A 14781-nucleotide genomic window follows, 5' to 3' on the forward strand; every position below is an offset into this window, starting at 1 on the left:
TATTGATCACCTGATAGTAGTTGAAGTAGGTCAGCTGATTAACAGCTGTAGTTTTAAGGATTGTATAGATTAAAACTTTGTTCCCTTACTTTTTTTAATAGTAAATGTAGCCAAAGGAAGAACCGTCGTACAATAATGTATAAGGTAGGCTACAGCTAACAGCTGATTACAATTTTTTTCTTGGTATGGCCTAATCTGTCAAAAACAGGGTTGACATTTTTTACTGTTGTTGACATTATGCAATTATAAAGGTAGATGCATCGGTGAATTGCTCTAACAAAAAACTGCTTTGACACTGTATCTTAAAATCCTTTACGTGCTAGAATCTTCAAGTTTTACCACATTCTACTCGAAAAGCGTTTCTTTACTTCAGACACTATACCAGTCATATGGAAGCAGTTTTTAACTTTTACTACTTTCGCCGGTTTTGCCATGTTCAAAAGTAAAGAAACAGACCAAAAATTGAAAACAAGGGCAAAACATTTTTAGAGTTGGGCAATCTTGTTCCTGGAGCGGATCGATATTTCTGGTTCCTTTTCCCGAAAGGAACTAGTTCCTTAATATAGTTCCTTAGTTCCGAGAGCGATGTAGTTCAATGAATCTTTCTCTTTCATCGTTCTTTCTATTTCCTTCATTCCAAATTGTTCCGAGAGCAATATAGTTCAATGAATATTTCTCTTTCGTCGTTCTTTTTATTTCCTTCGTTGCAAATAGTTCCGAGAGTGAAGTAGTTGAACGAATCTTTTTTTTTTTTGTTTTTATCTTTTGGAGGATAAATTGACATAAAAATAAGTCAATTGCAGCGATGAAACGAGGATGAGATTTACGTTTATTTATGAATGTGGCCGCATCTGAATGATGAAGGAACCGAACGTGAAATATCGAAGTAAGTGTGGAATTAAATTAAGAAAATAACTTATACAAATGAAAGGAATTATATGCACGGTTGGAACTATATAAATAAAAGAGCCGGATATAGTTCCAATAGTTCCTTGTCCGGAATAGTTACTTGGAACGAATTCTAAAAGTACGGGAACGGAAAAATTACAAATATTGTAAAAATTCTAGCTCAAATGTCCCGTATCTGGAAATCGGACGCCAACAATCACGATGTTAGATCAGCCAAAATTTTCAAGTAGAAAATAAGAGAATGATATTATTTTCACTGTCATAAATTTGCGTGCAAATTTTGCTATTTTTGGAACGCCTTTCTAGAAATAATATTCTGGAGCATAGATGTTCCCTATTTGGTAGTTTTAACATAAACAGTGAAGTTCTAAATTTCATATGTGTTTGTAAAACCGACAAACTATGCAGATACATCTACCTTTATTATTGCTCCATGTCATTTGACGTTTTAAGCCATGGCTGCATGGTTGTATTTTTCAGCGATTTTTATACCTGGCCTACCTCTACTTTATTGTAAAATGGAAACAACTGTCAAAATTGCTCTCACGGAACCAGTTGTATACAAAAGTAAAGGAACGGAAAAATAGTAGATCTGGCAGCAATGTCAAAAAATAAAACATGGCTGTTATGGCTGTTTAAAAAAAAAAACAACAAACAAAATAACTTTCACTGTTTTTTATTTTTTATTTCATTGGTTCAAATATTAAATGCAAAAAACGACAAATTTCGGAAAAATTGGGTGTCATGTTTTGCAACTCTCCGAGTTTTTTTTTTTGCGTCCGCGTACGTGTTAAGTAAACAAAATCTAGTATTAAGTACCGTTATGTTTAATATATAAGGACGATGATTACGAAAATAAGTCCTTGGTCACACTAGAGTGATTTCATTGAAACAATTTCGTAAAATCAAGGGTTCCTAGGTCGAGTTCCATTCTATAGTAATGTGATGAAGTTGCTGTAGTGGGGAAATCGATCTAAGAACACATCAAAATGTCAATTAAAACACTCTAGTGTCACCTTCGTGACTAAAGTCTGAAGTTATGCAGAACCTAAACTTATACAGAGCATTGACAACCCGTTGTGCCTGCAAAAAACAAATATAATATCAAGGTGGTGAGCAAGTTAGAAAGAACATACTCTCACATACCCAAGAGAAATCGTAAACTTAATAAGCTCCTTCTCATCCTCATGGCCGAAGAGGTCAAGTTGATTTCAATGTAAACATCCACCACTATAGACCCTAAATGTCACACCATGATCTTTCCAGCGACTGTATTAGTCAACAAAGTGGCATCAGCACCAGCGGAAATAGCTAATTTTTGAAACCAGGATCGTCGAAGACACAGAAGGACCGTCCATCGGCCGAGAGAACTAGCCTCCCGATCTCCGAACACAGTTTTGGTCGAAAAACTTCCCACCGCCTAATCTAACTTTGTAAATCGCTTGGCTAAGAAGTAGCAGAAGTCATACCGTAGGTATATGCACGATGAGGAAGTACATCGGCGAAAAAAACCCTCATCCATTCTGACAGGTTTTAATATTTTTTCCATCGCCTTGCACTTATATAAGTGGACAACACCGGCGACGCATAACTTACCACAGATCGATATATTGCGCTATATGTGGTCAACAAGCTTTCTTTATTTGCAGGCTAGGGACTAGAGGACCTTGTTCCTACATCTCAGCTTGTAACAAATAACTGTGGCATGTGCGGACGACGTGAACATGCTGTCGAATGTGGCCCCTAGAATCTGGGGGAATTTTGTGGTCGAAATTCTGCTATTATCGACCATGACATTCAACTCTGTGCACACCTCTGCAGTACATGTGGTGAACATAGATTTAGCGACCTCAGTATATAAAATGTATGTATACTATGCACGTTTGTTTTTAAAAGTGGATTTGGCTATTTTAGTGTCGCGAAGAACGCCCTTCGTCGATCCAAGACACATAAACACCCAGGCAAGCATACTTTATCTACCGGTAACCTGAGGTCTCGTCCGGTAAAACTCAGCTATGCTCCCCCAAAAGTCTATGTTTGTTGGTTTCCTCTTTTATTTACCTCTTCTATTAGACATTATTACAGCCTCATCTTCCTCTTTATTGCATATTCGAATTTTTGCGACCATATTACATATCATGTATAATTTTTTATATGTATATTATGCCTGTCTGTGTACTCGATAATTTGTAATTATTATTTATTATTAATATCCAGGTTCCTAGGTGGAACATAGGGCCACAACAAAATTTTTCCAATTTATGTCTATTTAAAGCTAAAATTTTAATTTCATTCCATGATTTATTCGCCTCCCTCAGTTCTTCTAAAACTTGCCGTCTCCACGTTAGCAAAGGTCTACCTCTACGGCGGCTACTTTGCGGGTTCCATTCAAGGGCTTCTTTGGCAATATTTCCTTCTTGTTTCCTTAGTGTATGACCAATCCATCTCCATTTTCTTAGTCTGATTTCCTTTACTATTGGATTTTGGTTCCACCTTTCATAAAGAGATTGGTTTGTAATCAAATTAGGTCAATGTATTCTCAAAATTCTTCTTAAGCATCTATTGACGAATGCCTGGAGTGAGTTCACTATTCTTGAGGACATGTTCCATGTTTCGCATCCGTACAATAGGACAGATTTTACATTTGAGTTGAATAGTCGTATTTGTACTACGTCTGATTTGCGATGATCTCCATATATTGTTGAGTGCTCCGAATGCTTGTTTTACCTTTCGCATGCGGCTATTTATATCTACTTCAGAGCCTCCTGTCGACGTTAACATACTGCCGAGATAGATAAATTCTTCTACTTCTTCCAAAGGGGTGTTGTCCAAGGTTAATGGTGTTGCGTTTCCAGCATTGATGCGCATGCATTTAGTCTTGGATAAATGTATATGAAGGCCAGCTCTCTGCGCATACTCCTGAACTTGGTTGACTTGATGTTGCATGTTTGAGTTCTGATGCGACAAAAGGCATATATCAACAGCGTAGTCTAAATCAGTCAATCTGCCGTTTAAACCCCAAATGATGCCGCCAAGCTCCCGCTTCGCAACAGCCATCACAATATCTAGAACAATGTTAAAAATGGGCGGCGATAATACGCATCCTTGTCTTACTCCTGCACATATTTTAATTCTCTGGCTAGTTAAGCCGTCGTGCAAAATTCTGCAGTGTGAGTCATCATAGAGAGCTTTAATAAGGTCGATTATTTTTGTTGGAACACCCTTGCCTACTAGGGACGCCCATATGGCATTGTGGGATATAGTGTCGAATGCTTTTTGAAAGTCTATGAACTTTAGATACAATTCTTCTTAAGCATCTATTGACGAATGCCTGGAGTGAGTTCACTATTCTTGAGGACATGTTCCATGTTTCGCATCCGTACAATAGGACAGATTTTACATTTGAGTTGAATAGTCGTATTTTTGTACTACGTCTGATTTGCAATGATCTCCATATATTGTTGAGTGCTCCGAATGCTTGTTTTACCTTTCGCATGCGGCTATTTATATCTACTTCAGAGCCTCCTGTCGACGTTAACATACTGCCGAGATAGATAAATTCTTCTACTTCTTCCAAAGGGGTGTTGTCCAAGGTTAATGGTGTTGCGTTTTCAGCATTGATGCGCATGCATTTAGTTCTATAGATTGCTCTATGATGATTCTTAGAGTATTTATGTGATCCACACAGGAATAGTTTTGTCGAAAGCCAGCTTGCTGCTTTCTTAGTTCGGGTGCAATTGCTGATGAAATTCGGTCGTTTAAAATATATGTAATTGTTTTATTTGCCATGCTCAAAAGAGTTATGCCCCTGTAGTTTGAGCATTGAGAAAGATTGCCTTTTTTGGCATATTTATTACCAGTCCTTCCTTTAGGTCGGATGGCAATTCCCCAGTACTCCAAAAGTTGTTGACGACTGGATGTAAGATCAATGCACTTGTGAGTGGGTTTGCTTTTAACATTTCAGGTGCGTTTTCGTCAATGCCTGCTGATTTACTATTTTTTAAAGATGATATGGCATGACATATTTCGTCTATGGAAGGAGGTGCTGTGCTTATGTCGTCTCCTGTCTCGTGATGCTCACAGTTGCAGATATTTTTGAATTCCAAACTGTTTGGTTTATGGACAGAATGTTGGTATAGTGATGTACCCATACATCGAGTTGAGATTGGCTGTTTGTGTGTGATGTTCCATCTGGGCCATCTAAAGGTTTACCTTTTGAAAATTTTGTCTTTTTTCCACTGAGCTTCTTTATTGTTTGGTACATTTCTTTTGTTTTGTTGGATGATGCTGCAGTTTCCGCTTGTACTGTCATATTTTCTGCCCAATGTCTTTTGTCATTTCTGGCACTTTTTTAACTTTCTTATCCAACTCATTGTAATGTCTGTTTAAGGTAAGTTTTATCGATCTTGTTCTGGCTGCGTTTAGTTGAGACTTTATGTTTTTCCGCTGTTCGATGAGCATCCACGTATCGTCTGATATCCAGCATTTCCTGGGTGCTCTCGTGGCAGTCAGATATTCGGCGGCTGTTTCTAAAATTGTGGACTTAGCCTTTTCCCAGTAATCATTTACGTTAGAACTTTCGACGGCTTGTAATTCGGCATATTTTGCATCGAGTTTCCTTGAGTATCTGTTTCGCACGGTCTCCTCTTGTAGTTTGGCAACATCATATCGTGGTCTACGTTTTTTGTTCTTTCTGTTCTAATTGCAGCTACCTTGAACCTGAGTGTTCCTATCAGTAGATGGTGGTCGCTACCTACATCTGCTCCTCTTTTTACACACACATCCAGAAGTGACCCTCTCCATGTTTTACTGATGGCGATGTGGTCTATCTGATTTTCCGTTAAACAATCCGGAGATATCCATGTGGCTTTGTGAATATTCTTGTGAGGGAATAGTGTACCACCTATCACAAGAGCGTTGCTGGCGCATGTTTCTGCCAAAAGTGTACCATTTTCATTCATTCATTCTTCCTATGCCGTGTTTGCCCATTACACATTCCAAATTTCCATTATCTGGTCCTACTTGGGCGTTGAAATCGCCCATTAAGATCTTTATATCTCCTCTGTGGGTTGCATCTAAAACATTTGTGAGCTGGCTGTAAAAAGCACTCTTTTCGGAATCTTCGGCGTTCTCAGTTGGGGCATATGACTGTATCACGGTAAGGTATCTAGCGCGCGTACGAAATCTTGCTGATATTATACGATCCGTATGGGGTTTCCACTCAGCAAGTGCTTCCTTGGCATTTTTGGAAAGGAGAAGACCAACTCCACTAGATCTTGGCTGTCCAGCTGGTTTGCCCGAGTATAAAAAGGTTACATTATCGGTTACTGAAAATTCTCCATTGTCCGGCCATCTTGTTTCGCAGAGGCCAAGGAGTGTTAGTTTATATCTGCAGAACTCTTTTGTTATCTGGGCAAGTTTTGAGGGTTCAAGCATTGTGCGAATATTCCATGTTCCAAATCGTGTCCTTGTTTTCATTCCAAAGGTCGTCAACGAGGGGGGTTTTGATTGTTGTATCTTCTTGTGGTTTCTGTAATCATGGGGTTTAAAGTGACCAGGCAATTTCCCTGATGCACTCGATTCTGGGATGGGGCTGTCAACTAAGCTTCCAGACTAGCAGTGATATGTGAGCCGCTCCTAACATGGAGGACAGACGCTTGGGATAATAGCTGCCGTTTAATCTCCGTTTATGTGGATGCCGACGCCGATAGTATTTCAATGATAGCCGTTCCGGTTCACTCAACCTCCGCCTTCCAGTGATACTAAGGCACAGACAGCAGTGCCTTAGGCTAGTTTTTGGTCAGCCCCAGGTATTTTATTTCCATGGTATCCGACTCGTTTATTTAGCGAGTCGAACGTCCCCAATTCGTCAATGGGAGGGTCCCGATAGAGGATCTAGCAACCCCCCACGGGGATAATTTGTAATAATTATTACAAATGTTTCGAATATTGACAGTTGTATACTAGAAAATATTCTAAAAAACGTGTTTCATAAATTTTTAGTAAAAATTATCGAGTAGAAGGACAAACCTATTATTAGTAAAATAAGCAAATAATTCTGTTTCTTGCGACACTTCCTACATTTTCTGCATTTTGGAATTCTGTCCATTGTTGAATATTTATCTAATCTTCTCATTCTGCCCCTTTTTTCTCTTTTTCAGATTCTCAATAAATTTCGTAAATGAAATTTGTAAAAATCCCGACTTTATAACCTATCATTTCAAATGGATTCTGGATGAACATGTGATTGTGGAGAACTACAAAGACAATGGCAGTTGGGTGGATCATCAGGAGCAGGACTATGATTCTTTAGATGGTGTGTTGTATAGCGATGATGATGAAAATAATAATAACAATGACAGTCCATTACAATATACAAACAATAACAACAATAATAATACCGTTCTCAATTATTCTGTTTTAGGTCCAATATTTGATTTAGAATTTACATTCCAAGATGGTGTTATCGATGTTTATAAATTTTTTGATAATAAACCGAATCGTATAACGACATATGAGCCATATTTTGAAATTTCCGAAATCAAGGCACTGCAGGTGTGGGGCGATGTAAAGAAAATAAGTGAATTGACATTTAAATATGCGTAGAAGAGTCAAACAAAGATGATTTGTTGTTGAAAAAAACATTTAGTCTCGCTCTCTGTCTCCTCAACTAAATTTTCACCTTCATGCATGCAAACATCCTGACATACTCGTACATCCCCCTCCGCCTACATCTGAAAAAAAGAAACACCAAAACATCCCATGCCATCACATTTGGAATGAAAATGTCTAAATACGTGTAGGAAAACGGATATGAAAAAGAGAGAGAGAGAAAAACGTTAGTACCTCATATACCGTTAGCTACTTGTTTCATGTTCACCTTTTCTAGCTTAAATAATTTAAACATTTTATTGTAATTCCTTTGGAAGAAAAACGAGTTATGCAGTATTAGAAATGCTTTTATATTCATTTTATTTCAGTTGGATTGTTTGGGGTACTTTGTGATCATTTAAATGTATTGAGATTTGTCATAATGATAATGAATATTTCGCCAACCTCATTATGGCAAGTTTTGCTTAATGATGACAACTGCTGCCACTAAACTCACATCCTTCTTTTTGTTACTTTTCCCTTGTCTCTTTGTCTTTATATTCATTTTCAAAAAAGTGTTCCTATGTTCTTCTTAAAGTTTGGTTTTACTTTGCAACACTCCATTCCATCCCTGTATTTTGTCCAAAAATAATGTATCACTGCTTTGCCCATCAACATTTTATATTTTAAGTAGAGTTGCCTCCTCCCACCTCTGCTCTCACCTCGCATTGTAGAATTTTGCACGTTCAATTTTTTTTCAGTTTTGTGAATGGCCATCTAAAGAATTGTTGAATTGTTGCTTGTCCAAGTCCACTAAGTTATTTATTTGTATTTTGTATTTCAAAACCAAAGACTAATACATTTCTATCCACCCTCCCCCTCTAACATATCCAGTTCTTCACAACAATGGTAACAGTATAGTTCGGGCCCACTTGGTTACATGGAAGTCAAAGAAATCGTCTTCCCGCTACTGTATAAACAACTTCTATGACTATGGCTGAGAAAATGTATCCTGTGTCTATCCCACACGATATTTGACATTCCCTATTTTTCATAACACAATTGTAAAAGCCATTTGGGTCACACATACACACACTTAATGTATTTTTTTAGAAATTTTAAGTTATTTAATTTTAATTATACTTTTTTATTGTAATAATGTAAAAAATAACATATTTTATATTTATGTTGTATTTTTAAGTTTAATTTATTAATTTATTTTAATTTTTATTTTGTAAAAAATATATGTATATGTATATTTAAATAAAATAAGATCTAAACTTGATAAAATGTTTTTTCATTGTCTTATCAGATATTGGTTCAGTTTGTATGCTATAGACTAAAACATGACAAGTAAAATACCTTCCACCATGCAATATTCTAAACTCATATGGAATATTTTTTTTCCTTTTACGAAAGTGCCAATTCTCAAATACCGACAAAAAATTCAGCTAAAATCCTCAAAATACCGAAAATTCTGATATACCGTTATATGGGGGCTATACCAAAACGCGGACCTATGTGGGCAATTTGTGTTGTGACCACTAAGAACCTCAAATGTCAAATTACAGCTAGTTTGGGTAAAAAATTTAGCTAAAATCTTCGAAATACCTAAGATTGGGAGGCACCGATATAAGGGGGCTATATCAATATATCATCCTATGTTGAAATTTTTTGGTGGAGAAGTTTAGTGACCACTGGAAACCTCAAATGTCAAATTACAGCTAGTTCGTACAAAAAATGCAGTTAAAATGCTCAAAGTATCGAAAATCCGGAGGTACCGTTATGTGGGGGCTATACCGAAAACTGGACTTATGTTGATAATTTTTGGTGGAGATATATTGTTAACACTGGGAAACTCGAATGTTCGGACAAAAAATTCCGCTACAATCCACAAAATACTGAAAATCCGGAGGTACTGTTAAATGAGGGCTATACCCAAACGTGAACAATTTTTGGGAACCTCAAATTTAAAATTGCAGGTAGTTCGTTAAAAAATTTAGCTAATATCATTAAAACATCTAATATCAAGACATCTAATATCAAAACAATTGACAATTTTTAGTGTAGATATGACCACTGGAAACTTAAAATGTCAAATTACAGATAGTTCGGACAAAAAATGCAGCTAAAATCATCAAAATACCGAAAATATCGTATCGTTATATTAGGGCTATATCAAAAAATGGACCTATGTTCAACAGTTTTGGTGGAGAAGTTTTGCAACTGCTGGGAACCTAAAATGTCAAATGTTAAAATACCTAAAGTCGGAAAACACCGTTATATGGGGAATACACCAAAATATGCACCTATGTTGACAATTTGTGGTGGAGAAGTTTAGTGACCACTGGGAACCTCAAATGTCAAATTATGCAGCTAAAATACTCAAAATGCCTTACATCCGGAGGTATATACCAGAAAATAGAAAAAATACACTCGGGTTAACAAGGTTTCTTTATCTGCTTCCGGTTGGGGACTTGACTTCCCACTTCTCAGCTTATCGTATGTAGCTGCGGCATGCGCGGACGACTTGTATAAGTTATCGAATGTGACCCCCAGAACTTTGGGTAGTTAATGGTGGGGATTAATGACCCATCGATCTGAACAGAGTGGCCGTTGATTTAGTGATTTTCATATTCCTTGCGTGGAAGAACTCCCCAGCAAAATGTTCGATGCCAAAGATGCCATTCTATCATGGGTGCAAGTGAACTGGCATGTCATCTTTCTAACATCTTCATCGATTAATTATATATGAGCGTGGACCGCAAAAGATGCTATTCATTTTTGGATCCAAAGCATGTCATGCTTTGACACGTCATTTTCATTAATGCTTTGGCATGTCATTTCCACCAATGTTTTGGCATGTCATTTTCACCAACCCTTTGCAATGGCATTATCATTACGACGAGAGTTTCTACAACGTTGGATGTGATTTCGAGTCTCCGACAACATCAAGAGTCTCCGACAATTAATCTTATATATTTAGAAAAAATGTATAAATAAAAACAAAATTCATCTCTATTAGATAGATGGAATTGGTTCAAATGCTGATGAAAAGATCGGATCTTTCACGACTTCCTTTGCATGGGTTCAAATGCTGATGAAAATATCGGATCTTTCACGATTTCCTTTGCATGGATTCAAATGCTAATGAAAAGATCGGATCTTTCACGACTTCGTTTGATGGGATGCCAAATTTCAAATTTAGCTGGGTCAACAAGACACACAAATGTTATTAACGGAGGGACCTGAATCCATGAGCGTACCCTCATCCCCACACGTAGTTATTTTTAAATGCAGTTTTGGAGATATCACCACTCAATGGGAAAATCACTGTTTCGCTCTATGTGCTTTGGACTTCTTTTTTTTCGAACGTTCCCACGCCACTCTTCCCCGCCCCTCCCTATAACGTAAGGAGAGCGTACACCCCATAATCCGGATTATAGAGGTTTAGTAGGGTAGGGAAATTCCGGCTACAGTTAGACATCAACCGGATTTACATAATAATACTACTAAACACATTAATAAAACAGATTATGCAATAAGGACAACACATCATATACACGCAGATAAAAAAATATGATTGATCCAACAATATTCGAAGAGCAAAATATGTATTGTAAAGATATTGTTAAATTCCAAATGTAGTATTGTGATTCCAACAATTGGGTTTTGTTAAATCCAAAAATAGTTTTTGTCAACTGGGCAATAGTTCTCTCTTTTCTTCCACAATTTTTTCTCTTCTCTCGCTATTCGATGCCGTGTTGAAAAAAAAAAACAATTATGGTGAGTTTTGTTTGTATGACATGATGCCTTTATCTTTGTTTTTGTGTGTATTTGTGTGATTGTATGATAGTTCCTACAATCGGTATTGTTAGCGATTTTTACAATATTGCGGAAATTCGAAAGTTGTTTTTGTTTTCTATGTTTGGAACTAAAGATGGTATTTTTGGATTACAATGTTTGAACAAAACAAATAGATTTTTGGAACCAAAACAGATTTTTTTTTGTTCCAACAAAAGCGAAAAATATTTTTTCTCTGCGTGTATCTCGCAACAACTTGTTTCTTAAGCTTTAGACTTACCCCCAGTTTTTGTAAAAATGTTTATTGTTTTCACACGAATTGTCAAATTTCGTAGATCGATTTACTCGCCTTAGCGCAAATGTAGACCGCTGATTTTTAAATGACGAATTCTTAACTATATAGGGAACGTGTCTACGAAAAATTAGGTATGTATGTCATCTGGGGGCTGAGATATGGATGCCTAAATTATTACGAATAAATACGAACGAACAAAAATTAGTTACAAAAACAGGAGGGAATAGAAGACTTTATTGTAGGTATGGGGTCTGACAAGTTTATAAGTGCATACAAATTATTATAAATTTCACATAATGATCTAAACGGATTGCTTAGTTCATAGTTAGATCTCGCTAATGGAAGACTGAGCGGTATGTAATTCCGAGTAACCCGCGAGGGCACATTAAATTTTATTTCGCCAAATAAAAATGTTGAATCAATCTGACTACGTAAAAGCTTTATCAAAAATGTTGCTCTAAGCATTAGACGTCTCCGTTCTAAAGTCGGGAGATCAATAAGTTGTAATCGATGTTCATAGGGGGGAAGTGCTTCCACTGTACTCCAAGGCATACCTCTAAGAGCAAACAGGAGAAATTGTGTTTGGACAGAATCTATCTTATGGTAATAACTTTTGTAAAATGGGCTCCATAATACGCAACCATATTCTAATGCAGGCCGAACCAAACTGACAAACAAACGTTTAGTTACATACGGGTCGTCAAACTCTTTGGACCAACGTTTTTTGAAACCTAAAGCGAAATCGCTAGCTTTATTGAAGCAGGATTCAATGTGTAAATTAAAACGTAGTTTATTATTTAAAATGACACCAAGATCACCAAATGAATCAACATTATCTAGCTTGTGAGAACCGATAAAGTATACAAAATAAAGAGGTCGACTTCTAAACAGCGATAATTTTTTGCATTTCTTTAGATTTATTGACATACCGTTTATACTTTTAGTTTTAGTGCTTGATTACGCGAATCAAGATTGCAAAATAGTTTGACGTCATGAGCAAACATTAAAACTTTAGAAAAATATATCACAGAAGGAAGGTCATTTAAGTACAGAACTAAAACTAGTGGTCCTAAATTACTTCCTTCACGCAGAGAAAAAATGTTGTTCGCTTTTGTTGGAACAAAAATATCTGTTTTGGTTCCAAAAATGTATTTGTTTTGTTCAAACATTGTAATCCAAATCCAAAAATACCATCTTTTGTTCCAAACATAGAAAACAAAAACAACTTTCGAATTTCCGCAATATTGTAAAAATCGTTAACAATACCGATTGTAGGAACTATCATAATCTAATTTTGTTTACAAAAAGTATTGTCAACCCAGAAAACCAGCCCAGAAATTTTTAATTTGAGTGTATATACTTCTCATATACACTTTTCACATAACTTGGATATAAATATCGCGTATAATATTGCAATCATTGAAGAACACAATACATGGTTTGCTGCATTGGCTGACAAGAAAGACAAGAACGCCACAAGCACCCACCACAACATAAGGAATAATTAAACACCATAACAAACTCCGGTATAACACCAAACCTCAAAGCACAATGAAGATAGAAGAATGAAACAAAACAGAAACAAATAAAAACAAGAGTCTCATTGTTGGTATACATACACACAAAAACAAAGATAAAGGCATCATGTCCCACAAACAAAACTCACCATAATTGTTTTTTTCAACACGGCATCGAATAGCGAGAGAAAAGAAAAAATTGTCGAAGAAAGGAGAGAACTATTGTCCAATTGACAAAAACTATTTTTGGATTTAACAAAACCCAATTGTTGGAATCACAATACTACATTTAGAATTTAACAATATCTTTACAATACATATTTTGCTCTTCGAATATTGTTGGATCAATCATATTTTTTTCTCTGCGTGTTGAGGAACGCCAGAGTGAACAGTAATGTCTCTTGAAATTATATTATTGAAAGATACCTTTTGGGAGCGATCTTGCAAATAAGAAATCGATGATAAAAGTGTAGTAGGAAAGCCCATTATATCCAATTTTTGTACTAATAACTTATGCACGACCGTGTCAAAGGCCTTGCTAATGTCGGTGTAAATTACATCTGTTTGATGTTTTAGGGACAATCCATTGTGAACATGACAAGTAAGTTCCAATAAGTTCGTTAAAGTTTATCTTCCTTTTATAAACCCATGTTGATAGGGAGAAATAATTGGTGAAACAAAATGAATTATTTTACGTGATATCAAAAGTTCAAAAAGTTTTGGAATTGCACTAAGTTTTGCAATGCCCCTATAATTTTCAACGAAAGTCCTACTACCAGATTTATGTAAGGGAATAATAAAACTAGATTTCCAGAGCACAGGAAAGTAATATAAGGAAACATTGAAAATGCTAGTGAGAGGCTTGTACAGTTCATAAGTACATTTCCTCAGAATGTTGGCCGGTACACCATCAGGACCTGGAGAGCTACAATATTTTAATGAAATTAAACCATTGAACACTTCATCCTCAGTAAGAAGAAAATAAGGGAATTGATTTAGTTTATTAATATTATAAGAGTAATTATTATTAAAAGAAAATGTTGAGTATGTGCTGTATAACAGGATTCTTTGCAGCCAAATTTCATACTGTTCGGGAATTCTTTGACTTTCCTTTTCGAGTTTACAAATTTATAGAAACTTTTAGGATTCGAGTGAAGATTTCTTCTCATTTTATCAATATAATTTGTGTAGCACTTACAATTTTCAGTGTTGTATTTATTTCTAACTTTAGAATAATTAGAATAAATGAAAGAAGTATTATATTTTTTAAATTTCTTGAATAATTTACTTTTAATATAACGTAATCGCCTTAGATATGGAGTAAACCAAGGTGGTCCTTTATCGGAACTCACTTTGAAAATTGGTACAGTTGATAAGAACGGATCATTTAGAGTTTATACAAATGTGAAACACGGGATTCTAAGTTACCTCATTGAATCCAATTTGTATAAGTCAAAATAAGTCGTAATTGTTCAAAATTTGTTTTGGCAAAATTGAATTTACCTGACGATTTTTGCTCAGGAGAATTATTAAAAGAATTATCTTGTAGTTCTAATGTTAAAAGTAATGTTGGGTGATATTTATCTTCAAGTTCAGCAAATGGCTAGCATCGACACAATGAAATGTTTGTAGACGTAGAAAAAACTAAATCTAGAATTCTATTTT

The 14781-nt window shown here is 35.9% G+C and overlaps 1 protein-coding gene across 2 annotated transcripts in view; it reads left to right on the plus strand.

Moving 5' to 3' along the window:
* Nucleotides 1-7657, plus strand: part of LOC141394366 (uncharacterized) — a 32859-nt gene extending 25202 nt beyond the window's left edge. The window contains exons 2-3 of one of the 2 annotated variants that reach the window (XM_073968639.1): nucleotides 7071-7225; nucleotides 7334-7657. In XM_073968639.1, coding sequence (XP_073824740.1) covers nucleotides 7071-7225; nucleotides 7334-7515 — 337 coding nt within the window. In that variant the 3' untranslated portion in view covers nucleotides 7516-7657. Of the gene's footprint in view, nucleotides 1-7070 lie in introns of both variants that reach the window. The other variant, XM_073968633.1, reaches the window with a different exon arrangement.
* The last annotated feature ends 7124 nt before the right edge of the window (nucleotides 7658-14781 follow it).

The sequence above is a fragment of the Musca autumnalis genome, unplaced genomic scaffold (genome assembly GCF_047663935.1).
Source record: "Musca autumnalis isolate F117 unplaced genomic scaffold, ASM4766393v1 scaffold_1, whole genome shotgun sequence".
Taxonomy (NCBI): Eukaryota; Metazoa; Arthropoda; class Insecta; order Diptera; family Muscidae; genus Musca; species Musca autumnalis.